Source organism: Onychomys torridus, chromosome 11 (genome assembly GCF_903995425.1).
Source record: "Onychomys torridus chromosome 11, mOncTor1.1, whole genome shotgun sequence".
NCBI lineage: Eukaryota > Metazoa > Chordata > Mammalia > Rodentia > Cricetidae > Onychomys > Onychomys torridus.
This window is the reverse complement of record NC_050453.1, coordinates 64,997,494-65,024,811: the sequence shown is the minus strand read 5'-3', so window position 1 is coordinate 65,024,811 and position 27,318 is coordinate 64,997,494. Positions and strand designations below refer to the sequence as shown.

Here is a 27,318-nt window from a genome sequence, read left to right as displayed (position 1 = left end):
GGAGATTGCGCCTTGTTGTGCTCGTCAAGGCTCACCACTGACTTACACCCCCAGGCCATGAACTGGTAAGATGAATAAATGAAACGAGACTATACACTGTTTATAAGAATCAAGTAACACACTCCTCCCAATCAAGCAACAAAACTAAAGCACAGACACTGGCCACAAAGATAATAAATACAGACTGCAAACAGCATAGCTTTGAAATACTAGACAAGCAAAGGACAAGATTACAGGGAGAAAAGGGGAAAGCCATAACCATTGAAAGACCCTATACAAAGCCTACTAAGTCTCAGGGAAATGGACAGAGCCAGCAATCCAAACTCCGTGGGCACGGGGTATTTGATGAGAAGCGTATACACACAACCACACTCACAAGGACAACTCATGTGTTAGCAACAGGTCGTATACACAGCCTGTCCCGCCTGTATTCACTGCTGATGCTGTGGCCAACTCAGTCTGGGTAACTATACTCAACTGCCTAACGCTTCATAATGTGTGACTTCACATGCAAACTGTGTATATCCCAAAACACTTTTTTTTTCATTTTAACACTCGTATTTTATAAATATGAGCTGTGTACTAAGCCTCAAAACAAATCTAAAAAAAATTCTTAAAAGAAAAAAGGAAACTACCTGAAAAATATGCAATAAAACCAGAAATCAGAAATAAATAATGGGACTGCTAATCTTTCTTAATAGTTAAACATGGGACAGAATTCTATCAGAGAAAACAGCAACATCTTACTTAACAGATTAAAGCAGAGAAGGCAGTAAAATTTTAAAACATAAAATATAAAGTATTATGCTGTAGAATGACCTTCAGGAAAAAACAAAACACCAAACAAAACTCTTTTGAAACAACACTTACTCACAAATTACTCTTTCTTATAAAGATTTAAAAATGTATTTTATAATTTGCCTCAAAATTATACTTCTCACATTTAAACTATCGTCATTCAAATGAGTCACTTGGTTGACTACACAAGAAAATTAATACCCAGTAATGATAAAACTATCCACAATTTGGAAGGAAAGTCCTGTGATGAGGGCTGGAGAGATGGCTCTGAGGTGAAGAGCACTGGCTGCTCTTCCAGAGGTCCTGAGTTCAATTCCCAGCACCCACATGGTGGCTCACAACCATCTGTAATGAGATCTGGCGCCCTCTTCTGGTGTATAGGCATACTGTGGACGTGGTAACAAATAATAAAAAAAAAATCTTTAAAAAAAAAAAGAAGTCAGTGATGCACATTATGAACAGACTTGAACATAAAATAAACTATTAATTATGTCAAGAGCAAAAAGAAAAGCATTTCAAACTCTCATATTTGGAAATACAGGGAAGTGCAGAAGGATTAAGCATAAACAGAGAATTAATACTGTGCAGAGAGCATGGCTGAGGCAGAGTGCAACGGCAACAGAAAAGCAAGAAGAGAATGGCTTACCACCAGCGGGGTTAGCAGATCTGGATCCTTCGTTAGGAGAGCAGACCAAAGGACAGGCAAAAGTGGATTAAAAGACAATAACACAATACAGAAGGTCAGCATGCAACACAACATAAATGGCTTATTCCCAAGCACAGGAGCAAAACGCTACTGTTCCAAGGGTGCTTTGTTTTCCGCACAGCACACAGTTTTAGCATTTATCCCAGGTCTGTTTGTGAAACACCCATCTATAATGTGCCAAGCTTAAGAGATGTGAAGAAGACAATCCCTCTGCCTCTCAGAGCACACCTCCTCAGCTTTAGCAAGAGGGAAACAAGCTGAACTTGGTCACCTGTGCCCCACCTCCATCTTTAACAAGATGCCAGTGGTTGGAACACTGCTGTGCCCTGTGTTCACCCCTTGACTGTCTATGACTTTCCTTATCGTCAAATATCTAAAACATTTACTTCCTTAAGGGCCCTAAATCTAGAACTAATAAATCCATTTCATATCAAACCAGGATGCCCACTATAAATGTTGTATGCTCACTCTTGTAGTATAAATATAGTGACCTCACTCAAATCCTTATTAAAATAATGACTTTGTATGTGTAGGCCGGGGCACAGGCTCAATCACTTGCTACTAGTCAGTGGCTTCTGTTCCTGTGAGTACAATCTGGCCAAAGTGGACCTTGAGGCTCCTCAAGGTCCGGTTCAGTATGTTCCTGAATTTTAAGATTTAAGCCTCTCCTAATCTCCTAATCCCACCAGAGAAGCAATTTTCACCTCCTCCTAAATCCAGGTGACATTTGGATTTCTAAAGCCAGAGAGACACAGCACTAACCCCGCTGGGGTGGGGAACCCAAGCAGAGGCCACTACTAAGAGCTAACAAAAAAGAAATGTTAAGATATCCCTCAACTCCCGTTCCCACAGAAAATCATACCACAAAAATAGATTACGTAAGTTTTGACTTCAGAGACTTCAGGATAAGGAGTGAAAGTGTACTGTAATGTCTAACGCTATCAACATGTGTGTGTGTGTGTGTGTGTGTGTGTGTGTGTGTGTGTGTGTGTGTGTGTGAGAGAGAGCGAGAGATACGTTCCTGTGTGTGCATGTGTGTGTGGAGACCAGAAGAGGATGTGGATGCAGACATCTCCATCTGCCCAGCGCTGGGATTGTGTCGCATCAAAGCGAGCTTGGGACGTTCCATTCTGTAAGCCTACCTAGCAGCTTGGTGATAGTGTCTCAGAGCCACTGGAAGTCTGTCCAGCTGTGGGATGTGCTACTAGGGAAGCAGCTAAGGGAGCCAAAGCATAAAGCACATGCTTACGCTGAGACTGGGAAACCACTTTGGCGCGACTGCGGCCCCGACTGTCTGAGGGTGTGGAGGCAACATTGGTGGTGCTCCCCGAGCTCTGCCGTCTTGTGCGGATCCGACCTGGAGGACACAGCAGAAACAATGTTTTCATAACACCTTCAGCCAGCGCGACCTATGTAAGCACCCACACCACAAGCACAGGGCACTGACGCGGCTGACCACGCAGGGAGCGGGGGGCTTCTGTCAGCCAGGTCCCCCATGAGGCTTAGACACCGGTGTGACCACAGCAGGAGGAGCAGAGGTGAGTGTGGTTTGGAACTCCCCACAAGGCGTCTCTGGATCCAAGGAAGCACTACATGCCTCTCTCCATAGGCTGACTACCTGGACACCATCCCAGCACCAGAGGAAGCTCGCAGAGCAGAGGAAGATGGCAGAAACAAGCCCTGAGGAAGTGCAGCACTGGGGAAGGGGAGACTGGAACCCGCGACTTCAGTAAGGTTTTAAAAAGACACGTAAGCTGGGTACAGTGGCACACACCTGTGATTCCAGTACTTAGGAGGAGAGTCAGGAGGAGGAGGAGCAGGAGGAGGTCAAGTCACTCTTGGCTACACAGTAACTTTGAGGCCAGCCTGGGCTACATTTCCTACTGGACATTTACTAAAAGGCTGCATTATTTACTCTTCTGAGGACTACGGTCTCTGTCAAATCGTAATTCTCACAGCAGCGTACAGACAAGGAAGAGCAGAGCAAGGGAGAAGTCTGTCTAGTTCACACACCGGGCAGAGGTGAGGCACCCAGCAAACCCAAGAAGGCAATGAGCAAAATGAGCATGAAAAAGCAATCTATTTAAAGTTAGCACAAGTATAATACTTAGGTCACACACACACAAACACTTTTTAAATGAACACCTGTACCCATGAAGCTTGAAGCATTAAATCCTTCTTGGAGGACTCTCTCCAGCACGGTCCTAAGACTAGTGCTCAGGACTCAAGATTTCTTTTGTTCTTTTTGTGAATAAATATACTTGCATGATCAAGAAACATATGCCACTCTTTTGCATATTTAAAGTTAAAATTATGATGGGATTTAAAAATTATAAAACATATTGCTTTATTCAACAACTTATTTCTTATTTGTGAGTACACTTGTGGAATGGATTTTTCATACGGGCCAAGGAGAGGTTTTATCTTTTCAATATGAATAAATCTCAAGTAAATGTCCTCAACTCTTTTCTTACTAATTTACAATGCCTCTCTCAAAGTTCTACTTCAGTTTTTATACTCAGGCAAAGGTACTTTAATTTAAAAAAGCACTTCTAGATTTATTTTTTTAACATATGTCATTCACATATATATGTACACACACACACACACACACACACACACACACACACACACACACACACACACAGAGTTTCTTGAGGCAGTGCTTTGCTAGGCATTCAAAGCTGACCTGGTATGTATGTAGTCTAGACTGGCCTCAAACGCACAGCAATCCTCCTGCCTCAACCTCCTGAGTCCTGGGATTTACAGTCATATGCCACCACAGCTGGTTTTTAATCCTAACATTTTGACCTTAAGTTTAGGACTTTTGCTAGACGTTTTCTTAATTTGTGTGTAGATCTGGAGTTACCTAGTCTATCGAATAAGGCAACCGTCCACTTTTTTCAAATTGCGCATGTTCGTTTCTTTGCCTTTAGTGCCGTCTTAACTCATGTAACACAAAGTGAACAGAAGCAGAGCTGACTCAAGAGATTTTAAAATGCTGGGTCTAACAGTACACCTCATCGACAGACTGTCAGGCAAGGCCTGGGGGTTCAGTCACCCCCGAGACACACACACACACACACACACACACACACGCACGCACGCACGCACGCACGCACAAAATGCCCTCTTGCCTTTTTCCAGGAAAGCTGCCCTTTGCTGGCCACTGAAGCAGGCCTCTGTACCCTGCTCTGCACTGCAGTCATGACATGAATGCCCATAGGCCTCGGGGTCAGCCAAGGGTTTAGCCAGCTTTGCCACCTTCAGCCTGGCCCCTGTACTCAGGGCACCTGGACTGCATGGCTGCATTCTTACTCTGCATGGGCAGTGTGTTCTCAACTGGGGGATCATTTTGGCCACTACATTCTGTGTATTTCACTCGCTTACAAATGCAAATTTCCTATTTCTTTTGAACACCTTATGCAGGCATTTGACATTCCGAATTTGACATTCCACTGCTGACTCTAAAGTCCTTGAGGGTTCCTTTTGTCTCTCTCTCTGATGCCTCACATGCAAGTGCCTTCAGCCCTCTCTCCTCCCTGCTGACAGACTCCACGGAAAGCCTAAGGGACAGATCCAAGGGTGGCTTCTTCTGTGAAAATCCAGTGTCCTTGGGGGGAACTGCAAACCCAGACCACTTAATTCTACAGCAGGGGGGGTGTCTCAGACCCCACAACAGGGGTGGAAACTTGAGTTTACTGTATGTCCAGAGCTCAGTCAGAAAGGATTAGAGAAGACTGGTTTCTTCAAGAAAGACACTGAAGACAAGATGATCTGAAGACGTTTTGCCTGAATCTACTTTTCAGGGATGTATGGTCCCTTATCGATGCTGGTTGGCTTCAGGCCAATGCCTTGCACCTTTGGTGAGTTCAAGGTCTTGTTTTCTGCATGCCCTGGCACTCCCATTGCTATGCTATGGGAGCAGCCTGAAAAGGCTTCTTGTTATTTTTGAACTTTCCTTAATTTCTCAAGAAGTAGCTACATAGTTTGAAGGGCCTTGACGGCCTGTGTTCAGATACTGTCTGCTTTATAGGAAGAGGAATTGGTTTCTACTCTAATTAGTCGGCAGTTATAAGTGCCTAAATACATTTTAAAGGAAAAACACAAAATGTTGTGTGGTCTTCAAGAGAATCACCAGCTACTGCACAAACACAGCAAACCATGAGAACATGCTTCCCTTGTGTACTACGATTAAATGACAGGGACAGAACAGTGTGAAAGGGGCCAAAGCTGGTCCAAGTGAGGATACCAAGAGTAATTCAATGACTGGAGAACATGAGGGGAAACTGTAGACTTCGAGGGAGGAGCCAGGGACACACCAAATATATATAAAAGGAGCAGACACTGGGAGAAGCAAGGAATTGAGGAAGAGGTAAGCCTTCCGCTTTCAAGGAATCAAGGAAGAATATTCCAACTTCATAGCATTCTAACACTGCTAAGAATTCTCTTTCAGTTATGTTTTTATTCTGGAAAAGACCCCACCTAAATCACAGGAGCCTGAAGCTGTCTTCTAAATCTAACTTACAGGTATGGTTCTCAACGATCAATGAAGCCCAAAGCCTCTTACTGTGGACCCATAACTAAACATGGGGATTGTGAGAAAACTGAACAGTAAAAATGTTGATGAATAGTCAAACCAAAAATTGAATTCAAAGTCAAACTCATAATGAAGCCTCTGGCAGTGTTCATTCAGCTCTGCCTGTAATATTCATGAGCTGTAATGGTTTTGTGTTGTTGGCTTTTTCAGACACAAATTTCTCTGCTCTTACAGAGACCTTCTAAGAAAGGTAAAGATTTCTCAAATTTTCTTACCATCCTCTCTTGTGCAACAATCATTAGTCTATCTGTGAAGTGTATTGATGAGAATGTCTGACTTTATTGATTTATTGTAAAGATCACTGTTTGACTTGCTGGCCTGAGTTAGCTAAAATCTTCTCCATGAATCCCAACTAGGAGTTAGGACAGACTTTGGGATGATTTCTGAAATGGCCCCAAACATACTTATGCCATCACGTACTATCAAAAGTGGTGATCTATGTAACAATCAGCTCTGAAAAGTGTTGACAACAGTCCAAGTTCTGCACTACCAATTATTCAGGCAAGATTTCCTTCTTCACAGAAAAGTAAACAAGTACATTTGCCTCATTTGTATACAAATGTGCTTTTTGTCTTTAATAAATGGTAAAACTGTATGTATGCCAAAAAATTGTTTTAAAATGAAATTCTTTATAACTTCCAGTACTTGTTTGATCTATATACTTATTGTAGATATCTTTATACCCAGGGGCTGTATAGACATTTCTTGGGTAAAAAGGATAGTGAGGAGAAATCTCAGAAGCCTTGGTCTAAGGCAACTAAAATCGCAAGCAGCAGCCTCATTACACTAGGGTTGTTTTAAAGTTCCTAGGTTGTACAAGAGGCCCTTCTAATTCCGCCTCAGTTCTCTCTACACTGGGCCATTCCAGCACGCCCACTATTTCACATCTCACTGGCAGGAACACAGTGACCCAGCCTCGGCTGACGCACAGCTGCCTCGCCACACAGCCAGACCCGAAGACCTGGCCCCTGTGTCCGTTTGCTACCAACACTCCTACCCTCAAAAGAACTACTCTTTTAAAACAAGCGTATGATTTTTACTTTTGTAAACAGAACTATTTTCAGGGGGGGGGGGGGGGGTAGGGGTGGATTTCAGGTGCATGTGAACGTGTGTGTACATGCACGTGGAAGGCCGATGTTGACTAGAGGGTCTTTCTCAATTGTTCTCTATCATACATTGAGACAGGGTCTCTCAACCGAACCCAGAGCATCCTGACTCAGCTAGTGTAGCTAGCCAACTTGATCTAGGCATTCCCTGTCTGTTTCCCAAGAACTGGGATTACAGGCAGACCACTAAGTCTAGCTGACTTTTGCATACATGCCAAGGATCTGAACTCTGGTCCTCACACTTGCCTGGTAACTACTTTGCCCACATTGAACCATCTCTCCATGCCCTAACGGGACCTTTGGCTTCAACTTAATAACACTAGTACCTATTCCATGAAACAATGAGTTATCCATTCCCACAGGTCACTGAGGCATTGTAACTTTTCATTTGAAGTAATTTATTTAGGGAATAATACTTTTGGTTATTTTTTTAAAGCATTCAAGTGCATGCATTCATTCAGCATATACATAATCATTAGTTTTCATGAGCACCATGGTAGAGAGTATACCTCCTACCCCCAAATCCTCAAATCCCTCATCAAGTACACTGACAGGCGACCAGAGTATGAAAGAACAGTCGCTTCTCTACGAAATCATCTCTTCCGCTGACCTGTCGAGATCACAGACACACGCCACCACACCTGACCTGACTTTTTAGTGGCTGTTGTGAGGACACAGGTCTCTGTCTGTAGCATGGGCTGGTCTTGAACTTGCTGCAATCCTCTTTCCTCAGCCTCTGAAGTACTGGAATTAAATATAGGCCATGTACCACCACACCCAGTTTGGATTTTTCCCCCCCTCTGGGATTAGAGATTGTAAGATATTTAACAGATTTATTAAAAGGGTATTTAAAGGGTCACAGCTGGGTGTCTAGCTCAGCTGTAAAGTGGCAGCCTCCTATATAAGGCTCCAGGACCCATCCCTTTCACTGCTGAGAGAGAAGAGAAGAGGCACAATTTCAAAAAGACAGAGGAGGCCTGGGCAGATGGCTCAGTTTATAAAGTGCTTACCCGAGCACAAGGACAAGAATATAGATCCCCAACACTCACATAAGAGTCAGGGAGGCAAGGTGAACACTTGGAAATCCAGAGGTTGGCAGGTAGACACAGGATCCCCAGGGCAAGCTAGCTAGCTAGACTAGAAAGAATCAGAGATCTCTGGGTTCAGCAAGAAACCCCATCTTAATAAGCAAGTTGGAGAGTAAATGAGGAAGACACTAGATGTCAACTTTGGGCCTCAACACATACATGTGCATGTAAACTCCCACACATATGAATATGTGAAAGATAAGGAGGAGGAGGAAGAGGGAGGAGGAGGAAGAGGGAGGGAAGAGGAGAGGAAGAAGAGGAAGAGGAAGTGGCAGCGGCAGCTCAGATGAGAAACCCTGAGAAGGGCACCACATGGTACTGCTGCATTAGTGCCCTACCCTACCCCACCCTGAGACAGGACCTGACTATGTAGCCCTAGGTAGCATGTATATGCCAGGCTAGCCTTGAACACACCAAGATCTACCTGCCTCTGCTTCCCGAGTGCCGGGATCAAAAGCACACCTATCATGCACAGCTAAGAGCCTTGCTCACCACTGGCAGCTTGTTTTAACATCGCCAGCTCTCTGAGTTTCACAGCTGAAACAACAGAATAGGGCAGCTTGTCTGCACAGAGACATCTGGCGGTCCTGCTCCATCATTGCCCTGGTGCAAACACTGTCCTCTTCCTGGAAAACTCCCTAATGTCTCAGTCTTGTTTTTCCTTTTCTTTTCTTTTTCTTTCTCCCGCCCCAGACAGGGTTTCTCTGTGTAGTCCTGACTATCCTGGAACTCACTCTGTAGCCCAGGCTGGCCTCAAACTCACAGAGATCTGCCTGCCTCTGCCTCCTGAGTGCTGGGATTAAAGGCGTGCGCCACCACCGCCCTGCTCATTCTCATTTGCTAAAAACAGATGATTCCATCACTTCTACCACAAAATGACTTAGTACCTTGCCCAGTAACTGAATGGCCAGTTTAACTTTGCTTGGGACTGTGTAACTGATTTTTAAAAAGCGGTAAGGGGAGTAAAGAATTCTTAGTGGAGGGAGGACAATAGGCCAATTTAAATTCTGTTACATAGGGCATTCTGGGAAAAATACTTTTCATTTTGTATAAACCATTTGTGGTGGTTTTAATGAGAATTGACCCTCATCGGCTCATATACCTGAACACACGCTTCCCAGTTGGTGACACTGTCTGAGGCTTTGCGGAAGCTTTAGGTGGAGCCTTGCTGGAGGAAGTACATCATTGGGGGCGGGCTTTGAGAGTTTATTGTGCTGGCTCCACTAGCTTGTTCTCTCTGCTTCCTGCTCCCAACCTGAGCTCCCAGCTACCACCTGCTACAATGACTGCTCTCCATCATGGACGCTCCTGGGGAACTGTGACCTTGTGATGGATGTCTGACTTCCTGCTCCATGCCTCTCCCACCATTAGGGACTCTCCCCTCTGGAACCAAAAGCTCAAATTCCTTCTATTTATTCTATTCTATCCTATCCTATCCTATTCCATTCCATTCCATCCCATTCCATTCTTTCTATTCTACTCCGTTCCATTCTTTCTCTTCTGTTCCATTCCATTCTTTCTACTCCATTCCATTCCATTCTTTATATTCGATTCCATACCATTCCATTCCTTCTATCCTAGCCTAGCCTAGCCTCGTTTTCCACTTCCCTTCCATCTAGGACAAGACAACATGGGATCGTTTCTTTGGAGGGCCAGAAACAAAAGTTCATACTATCAGTGAACAAGAAAAGAATTACGCAGCATCATAACTACACCTGGCCACAGCCTCTGGTTAACCCAAATGAAAGCCTCAGCTGGGTGTCCATCCATTTCACACATCTGTCCAACCTTGAGAATCACCAGCAAGGCTTCTTCAAGTTCAGGTTCTCTAGATCCTTCTGACTTAATCAGCATCTTCAGGGGAAATACCCAGAGCATCTGTCTGTCTGTCTTTCTTGTAAGCATCCAGGTCATTCTTATCATGAGACATGTCTGAGAAATATGGATCTCAGGACTATGCTCTTCTTAAAAATTCTATTCCTTTGGCTGGTGAGATGGCTTGGGAGGTAAAAGTGCTTGTCACCAAGTCTCACGATCTGAGTTCAGTCCCTGGGCCACATAATGGAAGGAGAGAACCTAGTCTCACAAGTGTCTTCTCTCTTCTGTGCTTACACTTACACTCGAGCGTGCACACACACCAGTAAATAAATGTAATTCAAAAAAATTTAAGCCTATTTCTCTATCCTTTTTTCTGACTCCCAAGAACCCAGGCTATGGCCTCAGGAATAGCATGGCTGAGGATGTAGCTCGGTTGGCAAAATGCTGATTCAGCATGCTCAAAACCCTGGGCTTGATTTCCAGCACTGATAACTGTGGGCTACATGAGACCCCAGCTCCAAACAAAACGGGAGTACACCCAAGAAGACTGCTGCAGCTGGTGAGAGGGCTCAATGGTTAAGTTCTCACCATACAAGTGCGATACCTGAGTTCAATTCCCAGGGATTCCACATAATGAAAGGACAGAACTGACTCCCTTGAAAACTGTCCGTCACTCCTACCACAGCATACATGCCTGCACTCATACACACACCATACATACACAATAACAAATAAACTTGAAAAACTACAGAGAGCTATCCTGCTCCAACCAGACTCCTTTGCATGGTGGCCATTTCACAGTTACAAACTAGACAGGCTCTTTGTGATTGCTGAAGGCATTATGTGGAGGGCTGGGGGTCCCAGCCACTGTCTCAAACGGGCAACACTTCTCTAAACACAACTGTCAGAGCCTTACCCTGTTTTCTACCCAGAAATCTTGGGAAAGGACAACGCTGCCTAACAGCTGCTACTGTAAGGTGCGGAATGCACCGGCTGTGTCTCGAGTTCAAACAAGGCAAGACCTCAGCAAGAGCTTCTTGGCCTACACTGTGGATCGAGGGGACGTGGACGCGGCCATTTCTCTCTGGTGTGGACTGCAGAACTCAGCGGAGAAGGCTGTTATCATGGGGCTGGTGAGAGGGTCGGTGTGTGAAAACGAACAAACGGTACGTGACATTGACACAATAAACAGCACCATTCTTCAGCGCTGCTCTTCACGGGAGAGGAAAGCACCATTAAAATGTCTACATAGCTCAGGAGAACTTCCCCAGCACTGAACCTGAGGATGTGACTTTCAAAACCGGAAGGGTGAACCCGAGAGGCCCACGGAACACAAGGAAGAAAGGGAAGCTCATGTGGAGACGTCATGAGCAACACACCCCGGGCAGCAGCGTACAAAGTGATGCCCAACATTCCTCCCCAGCGTGGCCTTGGCACTGTGGCCACCCTCAGCACACTTCGGTGCCCCATTCACCAGAACAAAGATGAAACAGGAAAGGGGAGAGCTGAGGGAGAGGAAGGGCCAGGAGCCACTGGAGACAGAGAGAGAGAGAGAGAGAGGGCGGGACAGCGTGCAACACATCATGCAGGGACCTCATGAGGGCACATGGGCACCAGGAAGCACTCGGTGGGAAGAGGGGACCAGAGAGACACACACCTCAATCACAGAGACAAAGCGCTTACCCTCCGCTTTAGTGGCAGTACCGTCTTTAAGCCAATTAAAAAACAAGGGAGGGACAACAGGGAACAGTTAGTGACAGTCAGAAAATTAAAAAGCAGAGTGTCATTAGCTACTCAAAAAGCAAAATGTACACTTTCAAACAAAGCCAAAAGGGAAACACGTTCAAACGCAGAGCAGAGTTGGAAGCCAGCTAAGTGTGCCCTCACCAGGGTTAGCTCAGTCTGGAGTAACAGGATTTGCCTTTGGAAAGCAGAACACAACAGTGACCCATGGCTGTGCCAGTCGGCAAGTGTGACTCAGGCTCTCCATTTCGTCAACTGCATTATCCTCCAAGCTCCCAGTCCCTGGGAGCTCTAGCAGGAGAAGGGGCGTAGAGGAGCAACTAGTTCAGGTTCTAAGGAGTCACCCCAAGAGCAGAATCAGTGAGCAGCTGAGAGGCTGTAGCAAGGCCTATCCCAACTACACGCCCAGCAGCAGCAGCTGTCGAGGTTGGTACCTGCATCCAGGCCTACGTACTCCAAGTCTTCCCTCACGTGTCTGGACTCTAGAAGTTTGGAAAACGGTTATCAGCTTTAATGTTCCACGTTTACAAGTCACATGGCACGGTCAACCTAAGTGGGGCCTGGACGCAGTGTCAAAACTATGCCCTACTTCACATTTTGCTCAAGCCGCATGTGGGGGGTGGGGGGAGCCAAGGGCACTGAGGACAGGAGAGACTAGTCAGTGCTGCACTCTTGTCTAGAAAGGAGACCCTGTGCTAGAGAACGGCCTCGGTGCTGCTGAAGGGGCGTTTGTCTGCTGCCAGACCAAACTCCTGGGGCTTTCATCAGTACCCAGGGGATCTATAGTCAGGCCTCAACTAAATACCCCAGTGTACACAGTAAGTAAGTAAGGATCCTGGATATGCTACTAAAGGCTGGCAGAAAACAGGCACGCAAATGCTAACTAAAAATACTAAAGGTGAGCCAGGCACACCTTACAGGAAGCAGAGGCAAGCTGATCTCTGAGAGCTGGAGACCAGCTTGGTCTACGTGGTGAGTTCCAGGACAGCTGGGGCTACACAGTAGGGCCCCTGTCTCAAAAACAAAACAAAACAAAAAATAAAGCAAACAACAACCACAAAAGAAAAAAAGTAAAAGTAGACCAAAAGTATTGACAGCCTTGTAAATACTTAGACTACATCTTGTTCACCATGGAAGGGAGCACCTGTGGTTCTCCCTTCACCAAGTATTTCAAAACAACACCTCAGGACTTATACATTAATGGTGCAGTAGTTATGGGGAAGAAGGGAGCCCACATTGGCCCTCTTTGCAAGAGAATGTCTGAGCTCAGGGGAATTGGACTACCTGGACACAAGGTTCCAGGACAAACACCGTCTCAGGTTAACAGTGTTCTTATTTCAACTCTACTTTCTCCTACCGTGAAGGACAATCACTTACAAAGGACCTTCGGGTAATGCCGTTGACTATTCAACACGTGCCTGTGTCAGATGGCTATCATCACCTCAAGGTCATGGGCAGAGAAACAGACGCAAAGCTTGCACAGCCTGCTCATGGTGACAGGGAACGAGTGGTACCTTCTTTGACTACCTTCATGTCCCCATGTTTCCAATCTCAAAGCACTTCAAAACCCCAGCTTGGCAGTAACCTTGAAATCCCTAATAGGCCAAGTGAGTAACCTGGTTCTAGTGTTACAATTAAGCTAAGTCCTCAGGACTGAGGGTTCATTGACTATCTCACGTTTATAAAAATACAATGACGTATACCACCAGCCTGGCACAGAGAGGGTGTTCAGTGTCAGCACCTACCATTATGGTAGATACCAAAAAATTTGGAAAATAGTTAGAAATAATTCTTTGGAGCAGTCATTAGAGTACGGGTGTATGCCCCTCAGGCCACATGTAGGGCAGGACACTTGCACAACGGTGCTTAGGTTGGCTAACGGTCCATCACATTCATTTAGAACCCTCCTATCACCCTCCACTCTAAGAGACACTCAACTACAGGAAACCTGAGTCCCCACTAAACCATCTGGCTCTGTTCCCACAGGTAGGAGGGGGAAGCCAGTACTGACAATATGGGCAGTGGCTTGGGTAGGGGCAGGACTTGCTGTAGGAAAGAGGGCATAAGGACCACACAGCCTGAAAGCATACACGTCCTTACAGATCAGGCTGATGCTCCAGAGAAAAGGGACACTGGACAGAGGGCGGCTGGGAACGACCCCTGAGTGCAGTTACTTCAGACCACCCTGCAACAGTGAGGCTTCCCTCAGCCACAGAGGCCTGCAATCTGCTGAGAGGCCAGGGTCACTGGGGCAGCGGGACAGGAGGGAGCCTGGTTACCTAAAGATGCATAGGACCCTGGAGGCAGCGCTGCTGCAGAGCTGAAGGCAGTGGAGCCTGAGGACGAGGAGACTTTGGATTTGGCACTGGCGGCTGCGTTCACGTCAATGTCGCTTCGAGACCGCTGCAGGGATCCTGTCGTTGACACAGATTTGGTACTAACTGTAGAGCCTTCAGTGGTAAAGGAAGAGAAGTCAGGGAGGCCTGACCACGTGGGACTTCAAACACATACTGCTGCATGCTGCTGCTCTCTGCTTTTCTTAGAGACAAACACTAAGTTGCAACACGTGTCAGTGCCCACGGGAGGGAGGAAGTACCTCACTGGCCCAGAGTTCATGCAATGCAAAGAAAAGCACCTTGCCTGTGAGGTATCTACTGTTCCAGTGTTCTACAGTAAGCCTCAGGTTATGGCCCACGTAGGAAATAAAGTAAGCGTCCCCATCCAGCTATGCCCTCTCTGGAAAGACCCTTTCCCAGCTTCTAACCACTACCAAACTGCTGCTCTCACTCTCCGTCTATGTGAGCTGGGAGCAAAAGGACTCGTGGCTGCAGAGGGAGAGGGGGGAGGAGAGGCCACAGAGCCTGATTTCTGCCTGCCTAGCCATCCGGACAATGTAAACGGGGCCCAGGTGAGGTGGAGCCCTGCCGAGGAGTCACAGCAGAAGGCAGTGTAGCACATGACTCCCAACTGAGTGGGGCCCCAGCTTCCTGTCCCTGAATGCAGCCTCAGGAGATGAGCAGGCCACCCAGGGCAGGAGCAGGCCTCCACCGAGGCGTTTCTGTGGCTCTGTGGCTCTGTGGCTAAGCTCTTACCTCTGGACGTGGTGCTGCCGGTGGGACTTCTCTTGGCAGAAAGGGGCCGGCTGCAAAATGCATGCATAAGTGTGTTACCAAAAGTGTACTTTATCTGTGCTGACACAACCACAGAGCCAGTGTGCGTGAAGACATTCAGGGTCCTCGGAACTCTTCAGGCAAGGCATCGTTTTACCCACCCCACATCTGACAGAGTGTTAACATTACGTCTGGGATGAATGACCTTTCAAACAGAACAAAACAGTAATAGGGACAAAGTCAGAAGTGCAGGGCAGACATGCTGCCGGCGAAGTCCCACGTCTTAAAAGTTCCCTCTCTGAACTTGTCTCCGGGCAGCATCACACCCTCTTGGAGGTCACACCCTCTTGGAGGACTCCCGATGCATTACTGTGTACGGTTCATGGTGCTCTATAGTTCATTACGCTATGGCAGAAAAGGAAGAGTCCAAGGCCAGGTTTCTCACCTCCTAGACACAGCTTACCCAGAAGCACAGTCTACCTCGACGATGCCTGGGGAGCTTTAGCCGGTCCTCAGGTAAAAACACGGCCGCAATGTGCGCTTCTGTGTAGCGAGCTACACACACACCACACTGCACTGTGGTCGGCAAAGCCAAGGCCCTTACTTGAGGCTCTCCTGAGAGCTGGAGGAAGATCGGTCTGACTGGGGCAGAGACACGATGCTGTCTGAGTTCTTCAAGTGGGACTGCAAGGCTTTCTGGTAGGAGGGCTCCAGAGTGTGGTACAAGTGCTCTGCTTCTCGGCTGAAGTGACTGTGGAAACCCCAGTAGCACCTAGGAAACATGACGGACCCCCGGGCTAGTCAGACGACCCTGCTGAGCTCAGTCTACGAATGCAGCAGCCCTGGGATCCCAGGCCTCCGATTTCCCGCTAAGAGGAGTGGCGGGCACAAGCAGAGAACTCACAAAGGAGGCCTGGGACAAATCCTGGCTTTACAACTTACAGCTTCGATCGAGAGAGCCCTTCGACCTATTCGTCGCTGTGCAGGTGGGGTGGAGGTGCCACGGCACCCATGTGGGGACCAGAGGACAACTGTGGGAGCTAGTGCTCTCCTTCCACTGTGTGGGCTCTGGGGACCGAACCCAGGTCCGCAGGCTGGGCGGCCAGTGCCTTTACCAGTTGAACCATCTTGCTCCTTGCCAGCTTTTGATGCTGGAGAAGTTACTTGACCTCTCTGAGCTGCTGTCTCGCTTATAAAATGGGGATTAAAGGCTCTTATTGCAAGGTCTCATGATCTCCAGGGAGGTACTGGATTGAGAGCTGTAGCCCTATGACTGACAGTATCACCATGACAACCCAGGCATCAGTCAATCCAACTCCCCTCCCATGATTCATGCTTGCGAAGTGACCGTTTCATGTTTTCAAACATGATGCCAAGAAGAGAATGCCCTGTGGCTGCCGGCTCTCACAGTAACGTGGTAAGGAACACTGGGTTCCATGGCTTTGAAGAGCTTAGTGAAGGAACACGCAGAGTTGGACCGAGCACTGACTCGTGATTTGTCTTAAGTTTGAAAACAAGCATCCTATCGTCAACCTCAGTCCTATCGACATTCAGTTCCACTTCGGCAACCACCTACAGAGCAAAACGTCAACAAGAACTTAGGGAAACACGCTGAAGCGGACTTCTGGAGTCACACGTAACAGTCACCACTAACAAAACAGGCTTAAGGTACCGACAGGGTCGAGTAAGACAGTCCATACAGGGGGTCTGATTGGTGAGCGGGTTCAACAGAAACTTACTTTCTGGCTTCTATTCTTGCTTCAGAATCAGCGTCGTGTATCCCTTTCTTTATTGTTTCCGCTAATACTGATATGTGTCTAGACATTTAGGAAAAAGAGCAGCAGCAGTCACTAAGCGCACAGCTTCAGGGGGTGAAAACAGGCTTGTGGAATCAAGTTCAAAACAGCCATACCAAAGTCAGCCAGTTAAAACACAGCTCAGAGGCTGAGAACATGCCCCCCCCCACCCCAATGCCCTCTTTCCCATCTCCATCCTACCCTCGAAGGAGGACATGGACAGCACTACTTTGAAATCACAACTACCTTCTTTTTGAACCAGACTTATTTAGCTTTCGAGGACCAAACAAGTTCTACCCTTTCCATCCATCATCCATGTTACCTGTGGCCTGCGCCTCAATTAATGCAGTGTGCCTCTCTCTCATCCCTTCGCCTTGTTAAGACAAAAAATACATATCATGGACAGGATGGCACGAAGATGTCCAGGGAAAAAGTGGCCAGTGATGTGCATGTTATAATGGGAAAATCTCCTTAAACAATAAGGATGAAATTTCAAAAGAGCACTGTCTCCATGACTAACAAACACCAGACCTCTGCAATAACTTTCAAACTCTTGCTCTTTTCTCAGTTGGCAGACAGCCTCAGTTTCTGAAAACCAGTGCTTCCGATTAGAAATCTGCTTAGGAGTTCCGACTGAGCCTTAGTTTTGATTAGCGTCTATTATCAGTATGATGAAAAACGGTTAATGAACTATGATGCCATTCAAAACTGTGGCACAATACTACACCTACTGCCTCCAAACTCGGAAACACAGGTACCTAAAATTGACAGGAACTAAAAATATCAAAGAAAATGAACAGGCACATGGTTGTTTAGAAATCCTGACATAGTGCTACTTTTAAATTCTGATACGTAAAAGTAATTGGCTACAAACTGCCATAAAGACAACGGCTGACCAACGACAGAGGGAATAAAAAACCTTCTCATGGGAGTGAAATTCCTGCAAACTATTTAGGGCAGCTCTAAAGCCTCACTAAGGTGCAACAGAACCTGTACCCATACTGCCCTCTACCACATAATAATGGTAATGCACACTGCCAGCTGGGGGAGGATGACCTTGAACTTTTGGTCCGTCCTGTCCCCTGCCTTTTCTGTCTCTCCTCCTTCCCTCTCTCACCCGCCCCTTCTCTCACTGGGATTATAGGCACAGTTTATTTAAGACTGAGGATGGAACAGGGCTTCTTACATGCTAGGCAAGCCCCCCAACAACTGAACTACACAAGCTGTATCACACTAGTACCTGGAAAGATGATAGTCCCTAAAGCTTCTCCAGTATGAAGCGGCTCACATCAGTAGAAACAACTGTCCCTTACCAAACGCCTGATTCACTCCTTCCTTACACAAGATGGGGTAGACCACGCACTCACCCCCAGGACTCTCAGGTCAGATAACGGTTCGGAATCACAGGTGCTCACCTTTCTAGTGAATGTGTCTGCCATTCTTGTAAAAGTAAATCTAAAAATTCAAAACAGCGCCTGGAATGTGGTAAGGAAGAAACACAGAGCTTAGTAAGGGGTCTGTTGGTAAAAAGAAAACAGCTTAAATCAGTTTGTCTTTTAGTAGGGAAGCTTCATTTAAGGGCAGGAAACAGAAAAAGGAAGGGTAAAGAAGAATCAGAAATAAGCAAAGACTAGGCCAGCAAGGTGGTTCTGAGGGGGGGTCTCTCTCTCTCTCTCTCTCTCTCTCTCTCTCTCTCTCTCTCTCTCTCTCCCCCCCCCTTGCAAAATATTAAGATCTTTAAAACATTTCTAAGATCTTAATTGTGTGTGTGTGTATGTATGCACACATGTTCACATATGCCAGAAGACAACTTCTGAGAGTCCTGGGGATGAACTCAGGTCACTACGGCTTGGTGACAAGTACCTTTACCCACTGAGCCATCTTGCCAGCCACAGAGCATTTTACTGATCTTGAACCAAGAAGCAGTTGTTACAGTGATCTTAAATAATAACCTCAAGGGGGCAGGAGGAGGGAGGACAGGGGAATCCATGGCTGATGTGTAAAACTTAATTAATCATAAAATTTTTTAAAAGAGGAAAAAAATAATCATAACTTCAAATGTGAAACTTTATCCATGGAGGAGATCTGGTGCTCATCTTGTTTTTAGAGACTTGCAAGATAATTAAGAGGAACTTCCAACACGTACCTTCTAACCGCGACAGACTTAGAGGTACAGTTGCTTGTTATGACAGGGATTAGCCGAGGGATGTGCGTGTGCTGTGGAGAATGAAAACAGAGCTGAGCACCTGAAACACAGGCCCGAACAAGATGCAACAGAGCACGTGACCCCACAGCATGTGACCCCACTCATGAGTGGACATTCAGTCTAAAGTTCTTCAGTGTTCAAGGAGGAGACAGAATTCCCTGAAATGTCACACACAGGTCACTATAAAACTGACAGAGCCAGGACAGACCGACCACAGGACACAGTCTGGAGTCACACAAGTCTGAGGTCACTGCCGCATCCTAGCGGCTGAGGCGCTGTGCATTCATAGGGCCTCATCATGCTGAGCCATCCTGACACTGTTTCAGTGGAAAATACAATGGCTTTGGGTTTATTATTACAAGTTAAGGGCAAGCAAAATCAGTAAGGATAAAAATAACACTAAGTATCCTGTGGGGACTGGGGACATTCCATAGAGTTTCAAGATTCTTTTAATTACCTGTATTTATTTAGTCTATGTCTGTCTGTCTGTCTGTCTGTCTGTCTGTCTCTCTCTCTCTCTGTGTGTGTGTGTGTGTGTGTGTGTGTGTGTGTGTGTGTGTGTGTGATGGCACATGTGTAGAGGTCAGAGGTAACTTGTGGGAGTTGATTCTCCCTTCACCATGTGGGTCCTGAGGCTTGAGCTCAGGTCCTTGGGCTTGATGGTAGGCAGCTGCCTTGCAGGTAGCAGAGAGGATGAAGTAAAGAAAAGGTCTTTTTAAGCCTTCAGGAAGCCTTCATGAACTACTCTTCCTGAAAACATGAGGATTCTTACCACCTAGCTCACATTAAGTGCCAGAAAACTCAAATGAAGAGTTCCAACTCCTTGTTTGCTACAATTAGTAAAATGAGTTTCAGGTAAACAGCAACCATAAGCACAAAGAGCTAACACGGAAGGAAGAACAGACGTGGTGGAGGGGAGACAGATGCTCTGGACAGTCAAGTACTTGGAACCAGTGGCAGGTGAGTCAAAGATGTGCCCCTCAGTGACTGTGCCAGTTTACAAGACACAACACAAAACCTGCAGCTTTGGGCATCTCCATCCGTGGGAAAGAGAGGCTGTTGCATGTGGAGACAGATGGCAATGGTACAGAAACACCCTCAGGTGGAATGCCTGTTGTGTCCCACGGCCAGCAGGATCTGCCACTCTCATCTCTCATGGGTGGCCCCAGCCATGGCATACTTACCCGAATGATTAGCCTCACAGCTACAACACCAGAAGTAGCCATAATTTTGGCACTGTTTGGGATTAAATTAAAGATAGTTGGCATAATGGCTTCAGCTCCATGATCAAACTTATTTCCCAGAACTGATGACAGATGCCTGTAACAAGAAAGGACCGGCTGTAGTCACCTTCTCACACACAGCCTCTCAACATTTGACAGCCCTCCTTCACAGTTCTCTAGAGATAGTAAAAGGCAAGGGTCAGCGACACCTTAAAAATGAACTTAAAATGAATAAGTACAGAACTTGGTAAAGCCATCAGCCAACACATTTTTCTTAATAATTTCCCAATAAGTATTATCAACTCCAAGACCAAAGACTTACATGAAGCCTGACTTGCCACGAACACAGAGCTTGCCCCTTTTGGTCCTTTTTGTTTTGCATATAAAACATGAAGCTTTAAGACTTGCCCGCACTACAACTTCACACAGTTACAATGCTTGCAGCGCTCTGGCTGCTACTTCAATATTCATGTCATCACAAGACCGAAGTTTAGCTAGAGCTAACAGCACTGTGACAGTCCGGCAAGGGCCTTTCTCTCTCTCTCTCTCTCTCTCTCTCCAATTCCGAGTACTGAGCTGCAGGTTCTGCGGCTTAGGCAGGCGCTCCAGCACCAACGGTACGCCCGGCCCTGCATTTACTTTACTGCTATAGCACTCTCGGAGAAACAAACACGTATCCTAATACACACGTATCCTGGAGGCAAAAGATCATGAAAAGACCTCCAAGACAGAATTCCATACAATTTCATTTTTCCTATTAATAGTACAACAGAGGCTTCAGAGCTATGTCAGTGAGTAAACTTTAAAATCCAACACTCTACACAAGTGGGCAGCAGCTACTCTAACAGTACGGACATCAGTGTCAGCAGACTCGGGTCTTGTAGACCAGCTAGAGGTGACCCCACAGACATGCCCAAGCAGTTATCTCTAAAGCCCCGAGAGAGGCTAGGGTCCAGTGTAGGGGAGTGGAGCGTATCGTAGTCCTTACCCCAATGTGATGCAAGCTTCCCGCACTACCTGCGACCGCAAGTCTTTAGCAGAGAGTTTGAAGGCTCCATCCAGCAGACGCAAGTGTTGGAAGAAGTTATCATACTCAGCAGCCCCGGCCAAAAGCAACGACCTCATCTTTTTTAGCTAATGGGACCGAGAAAAGTCAGAGGTATAGAAAACATTGCTAAACACTGAATCTACATAACAAAAAGCCATTAATATAGATATAAACATAAAAGTTAACTGATGATAGGAACCAATTGTAAAAAAAAAAAGTGTGTGCGTGTGTGTGTGCGTGTGTGTGTGTGTGTGTGTGTGTGTGTGTGTGTGTGTGTGTGTGTGTATGCACGTGCATGCACACAGGTGCCTGCTGAGGCCAGAAAAGGGTGTCAGCTCCCCTGCAGCTGGAGTTCCAGGTGGTTATAATTCACCTGATGTGGGTGCTGGGAACGAAACTAAGGTCCTCTGTAAGAACAGCAGGTACTCTCAACTGCTGGATTTATATCTCTAGCACCTAGAACCACTTTTGCAAAGACAATCTGTGTAGTGGGTAGCCATCCCAGCATTGGCCTGGAAGTTCCAACCCCCACTGAGGCTTCGGTAATGGTCACGCCCACGAGGCGGGGCAGAGGAGGAAGCGGAAGAGGAAGGATCGGGGAGAGCTCTGTCTCTTGGTTCCCGGACTCTGGATGCTGGAGGTAGACCGAGCAGAGTTCTCCAGAGAACACCGCCGGACTGCGCTATATATACCCTTGCCAGACCCTGTAACCTACCTCTTCATTTGTAAATTACCCCACAAAATAAACCTCCCTTTTAACTACGTGGAGTGGCCTTAATAATTTAACCAATAAATTTGGACAGGTAGTTATTACCTAATATACAATGAACAAATTAAATCACAACTAAGACTCCATTTTAAAATGCAGCAACCATGAGAAATACGATTTCCTTAAAAACAAAACAAAACAAAACAACAACAACAACAAAAAACCCTCTTAGGTGTCCATGTGCACCTGCATGAGTCTGTGCACACTACAAGGACGCAGGCGCCATGGAGGCCTGAAGAGGGCATCGGCTCCCAGAACTGGAGTCCGAGGGTGGTGCTCTCAACTGCTGAGCCATTTCTCTGGCTCTTAAGTTGCTGGGGGGTTTTGTTTTTTGTTTGTCTGCTTGCTTTTGAGACAGCGTCTCTCTATGGAGCCCTGGTTGTCCTAGAACTCTCTGCAGACCAGGCTGGCTTTAAACTCATAGAGATCCGCCTGCCTCCCGAGTGCTGGGATTAAAGGTGTGAGCCACCACCGCCAGGAAGCTGGTATGTTTTAAAAACGGAAGTAGGGCTGGAAGCAGGAGATCCCCAGTTCAAGGCCAGCGTGGGTCACACAGCATGTGATTTTTATCATTAATTTTGTCAACCTGACATAAACTGGAGTCATCTGGGAAGGGGACCTCAACTGAACTGCCTTCATCGGACAGGCCTGCGGGCACGACTTTGGAGCATTTTCTTAATTGATGAGTGATGGGGAAGGGCCCAGTCCACCGCAGGTGGTGCTGCCCCTGGGCAGGAGGTCCTGGTTCTATAACAAAGCAGGCTGAGCGAGCCATGAAGCCAGTACGCCGCACTCCTGCAGCCTCTGCTTTAGATCCTCCCTCCAGGTTCCAGCTTCTAAGTGCTGCTCCAGTTACCTTTAGTGCTGGACTATAACCCTGAGCCACAGAAACCTTTCTTTTGGGTCGCTCTCAGTCACGGTGTTTATCCAGTGACAAGAAGCAACCAGGACGTAGTGAGACTACCTTGGAACAGACTCAGAAGCCAAATTCACAGCAAACAAGAAAAGGAAGTGAGGGCATTTACTAAGAGAGTAAAATGTACAGATGGTGATTGGCGTGTAAAGCATCCCTATGTATGTACACACGTAAACATGGAGATACACGTAATGGAACCACAGGAAAGGAGAACTTACAGCATTGACTCTCTGCTCCCAGTCATGCTTGTCATCTGAAAGGATTTCTCTAATTTTGTTTATGGATTCCTCGAGGTCTCGGCTAGAGTAAATCTGGAAGCAAAGTTAATTTATGCTTAACAGAAGACAACGTACAGAATTAAGACGATTTTTCAATACATGAAGTCAAGGAAGTTTAATAAGAAACTCCCCTGCCACATGAGGAATTCTCTGGGCATGCTCATCCTAGTGAGCCCATACCCACAATCAACGGGAACCCCTACAATTATTTGCTGCCACATGTAAGCAACCTTGCTTTGGACATCTTTACTAGTAATGCAACAAAGGAGTTTGTGTACAAGAGAAAGAAAACAGACAGAGATGCATGAGGCATTTTGGAAAAAAAAAAAATTATTACTGAATGTATATGGTGGAACAAGAGGTGGGGCCAGTGTCCCATGGTGCATTGCAACTTCTGGCAATCACTCCTCAGGATTCAAATTCAGATCATCGGGCATCCTAACCATCATCTAACAGGCTCTATCACCTTGACCCAGCCTGCAATCGTCTAAAAAGGAAACCTCAATTGAAGGATTGCCCAGATCAGATTGGCCTGTGGGAACATTAGTGTGGTACTGTCTTGATTGTTGACTGCTGCTGAAGGGCCCAGCCCTCTGTAGGGAGCACCAGAGCAGGGGCCCCTGGACTGTATACCTGGAATAAGCCAAACAGATCCTCTCCTTCACTGCTGCTTTTGGTTCATGTTTCATCACACCAACAGAAGGGAAACCAGAGTACCAGGCTTACAGGGCAACTCTAACCTAACACTGTCAAATCTACTCACTCACCAGTCCTCAATCCTACTGTGAGACTTCCACAAGAGGCCAAGTACTAAGGATGAGCCTGAGCCTGTGGAGTCTGCACCATGATGGCCACCATGGCAGCCCAGGGAGCAAGGGGAGCTGCAGGAATCCACAGCCCAGCACAAATAGAGAGTCAGCCCCAAAGAGAACAGAGGACAGAGGCAGAGGCAGTCCCCAGGACTTCATCTGTTAAGTGAAACATCCAAGATGGTGTAAACCATGCTTCTGCGAAGTATTCACTCCAGCTTTTTGGGTGCTAAAACCTCCTAGTTCATATTTCCAAGAGAAAAATCCCTTTTCTGTACCATGACAAATATTCTCTCTAGAGACATCTTCCTGCTCTTCTGGAGACGTCAATGGGACCAGGACTTCTGTTCTTGTCAGTTTATAGGGCTCCCACCTAAGAGCTAAGGTATCTAGTCTGTACCTTAGATCTCCGAGAGTCCTGACGATCTCCGTTTCCACACTGAAACCCCCAAGGTCCACTGCGTGAAAAGCTGAGGAGCCTGGATGGTGTGACTAACAGGCAGTGGGCTCTTTAAGGCCTTGAGTCATGGGGAGGCCATTCTGAGGAGGCTCTTAGGAAAGCCTGAGCTGTCCCCACCCTGTCGCCTCTCTGCTGGTCTGACAGGAGTCACCTGCTGTCCCGGGGCCATCTGCCCCACACCATCAAGTATTGCGGTCGAGGCGTGGTTCTCGAACCTGCTCCATATACTCCATACTTTGGGCTCCCAAAGTTATGAGCTAAGTGAATCTTTTCGACTTTATAAAGCTAGCTGCCATAGGCCTTTTCAATGCTGTAACACAGAGCTAACTGATACAGGTATGTTTGGAAAGTGAAATCTAAAGACTTTCCACCTTGATTTAAAAAAAAAAAAAAAAAAAAAAAGATTTGTTTGTTTGCTTATTTATTTATTACTCTTGTGTGTCTGTGCATGTGTGATGTGTGTGTGTCACATCTGCAGGTTCCTGCAGAAGCCAGAAGAAGGTGTTGTATGCCCTGGAGCTGGGGTTACAGGCACTTCTGAGTATTCCCAATATGAGGGCTGGGAACCAAAACCCAGTCCACTGCAAGAACAGCAGCAAGGGCTCCAAACCCCGGAGCCGCTTCTCAAGCCCCTGCCCTGACCTTAGCAGCAGCACAGACCCACACTGACCTGCACAACAGGAACATCGTCAAAGGCTTTAATAAAGTCCTCTTCATCCACAGCACCGGCACCTTCCTTTGCGGCTATTAAAACACACACAAAAGATTAATTTCTAAAACAAAGATAACACGAACTCAACACTGTATAAAACATATACTACATAACTGTACACAATTGAAATTGCATTCTGGACATTTAAAACTTATTAAAGAACAGATTGATTTTATTTATGTGTATGAGCCTCTGTGTGGTCGCACACAGAGGCCCGAGGGCACTGGAGCCTCTGAGCTGCTCACAAGCAGTTGTGGGTTGCTGACCCCCAACTCTGGTCCCCTGCAAGAGCAGCCGACACACTCGCTGCTGAGCGATCCATCTCTCCAGTCCCTCAAATGTGTATCCACCCCGTTCAAGTTTCTCCCACAAAGCTGTGTTAAGATGCCTCTTTGTACATTTCAAACAAAGGCAGGCCCGAGGGCAAAACTAGCCCAGTGGGACTTCTTCCGGAAGGGCTGGTGAGGGAAGTGCAGGAAGGTGTATTCGGCTCATGCTGAGACTGTTTAACCATTCTGTCCTGCCACAGGAAGGAATGACGTCTGCTTCCTGATGTCATGTACGGGAGTGAACCCCACACAACAACTTAAGTTTTTACACTGATGTCTGTGCTCATCCTTGAAGCCCCAGCGGTGACTTATACAGATTAGCACGTCTGCTGTCTTATCAGACACGTAACTTGCTATTAGGACCCTAGTGGACCTGCTAGAGAAAATGAAAGAAAAACCAGACAGCCCAGGTAGCAGCAAATGTGTTCACAGATGCCAGTCACAGGCTGTGGGTGCAGACAGAACTCCTTTTGCTTTATCACATGATTAGAGCACTGGGAGCAGAGAGCAAAGGCCTCTGAGTCCACGGGACCTGCAAACCAGGAACTCTAGAGCAGTCAGGACTATGGTGTCAAACAAAGAAAGGAAGGAAGAGGGTACAGCTGAGGGCGAAACTGACCCAGTGGAGACTTCTGGAGGGGCTAAGGGTGACGGATGGGCAGGGGAGCAGCAATCAGGTCATGCAGGAATTGTCTTACCCTTGTTTACGGGACTGGCATTACTCAAGGGAAGATCGGGAATAAAAAATGCATTAAAGGGAAAGAGGTGGGCTTGCGGAAAATCCATCCTGGTTTACAATAATCGATAACTCCAGTTCCAGGGGACCTTATGCTACAGGAACCAGATATGCACACAGTACACACATACATGCCAGCAAACATTCATGCACATAAAAATAAATAAATTTTAAAAGAGTGAATTTTATGTTAAATAAACATAAACTCAACAACAAAAAATTAATAGCACTCAAAATGATTAGGAAGAATGACAAACATATACGGAGCAAAGTAATGCTGTGATGATACTGTGTTCCCCAAAATACTGTGCACCCTAATAAACTTATCTGGGGTCAGAGAACAGAACAGCCACAATATTAAACATAGAGGTTAGGCAGTGGTAGCACACGCCTTTAATCATAGTATTCCAGAGGCAGAAATCCATCCGGATCCCTGTGAGTTCAAAGCCACACTGGAAACAGCCAGGCGTGGTAACAAGACCTTTAATCCCAGGAAGTGATGGCAGAAAGGTTTTTAAGGCATGAGGACCAGGAAGTAGAGCTGGTTAAGCTTTTAGGCTTCTGAGCAACAATTCATCTGAGATTCATTCTGGATGAGGACTCAGAGGCTTCCAGTATGAGGAAACAGAATCAGCTGAGGAATTGGCAAGGTGAGGCTGTGGTTTGTTCTGCTTCTCTGATTTTCCAGAATTCACCCCAATAACTGGCCTTGGGTTTGTTTTTATTAATAAGACTCTTTAAGATTCATGCTACATCAATGGTCTTCCTGTGGCCAACAGCTCCCAGGGCAGGATGACAGGGCTGGCTCAGTGGCACCTTGTGAGTCATCAAGACACTGTCATTCCAGGACATGCCACCAGGGGACATCGCTCTCAAGCCTTTCCTTCACCCAGAAAAGACCACCAGGGGGCAGCACCAGTGCCTCCTCCGTCAGGCTTTCCCTGAGCCTACTCAACTCTGGCAAGACACAACCATCAGTGAGCACGGTTTTAAAGCAAGTATCTACACAATGTTTTAGAGGTAAAGAAAAAGGTGTATAAAGTTAAAATGTGACAGCAACAAGAGGT

General features: G+C 46.6%; 1 protein-coding gene across 42 annotated transcripts in view; it reads right to left on the bottom strand.

The window, feature by feature from the left end:
• Clasp1 (cytoplasmic linker associated protein 1) overlaps positions 1-27,318 on the bottom strand; it is a 226,928-nt gene that overhangs the window by 80,060 nt on the left and 119,550 nt on the right. For 11 of the 42 annotated variants that reach the window (XM_036202603.1, XM_036202617.1, XM_036202593.1 and 8 more), the window contains exons 10-21: positions 25,145-25,218; positions 23,146-23,238; positions 21,183-21,328; positions 20,156-20,291; positions 18,912-18,982; positions 18,181-18,240; positions 16,709-16,786; positions 15,574-15,741; positions 14,952-15,001; positions 14,139-14,309; positions 2,754-2,861; positions 1,445-1,471 (exon numbers count right to left, since the gene is read on the bottom strand). In XM_036202603.1, the coding sequence (XP_036058496.1) occupies positions 1,445-1,471; positions 2,754-2,861; positions 14,139-14,309; positions 14,952-15,001; positions 15,574-15,741; positions 16,709-16,786; positions 18,181-18,240; positions 18,912-18,982; positions 20,156-20,291; positions 21,183-21,328; positions 23,146-23,238; positions 25,145-25,218 (1,182 nt within the window). Of the gene's footprint in view, positions 1-1,444; positions 1,472-2,753; positions 2,862-11,799; positions 11,824-12,293; positions 12,342-14,138; positions 14,310-14,951; positions 15,002-15,573; positions 15,742-16,708; positions 16,787-18,180; positions 18,241-18,911; positions 18,983-20,155; positions 20,292-21,182; positions 21,329-23,145; positions 23,239-25,144; positions 25,219-27,318 lie in introns of all 42 variants that reach the window. The other 31 variants (XM_036202616.1, XM_036202590.1, XM_036202618.1 and 28 more) reach the window with 4 other exon arrangements.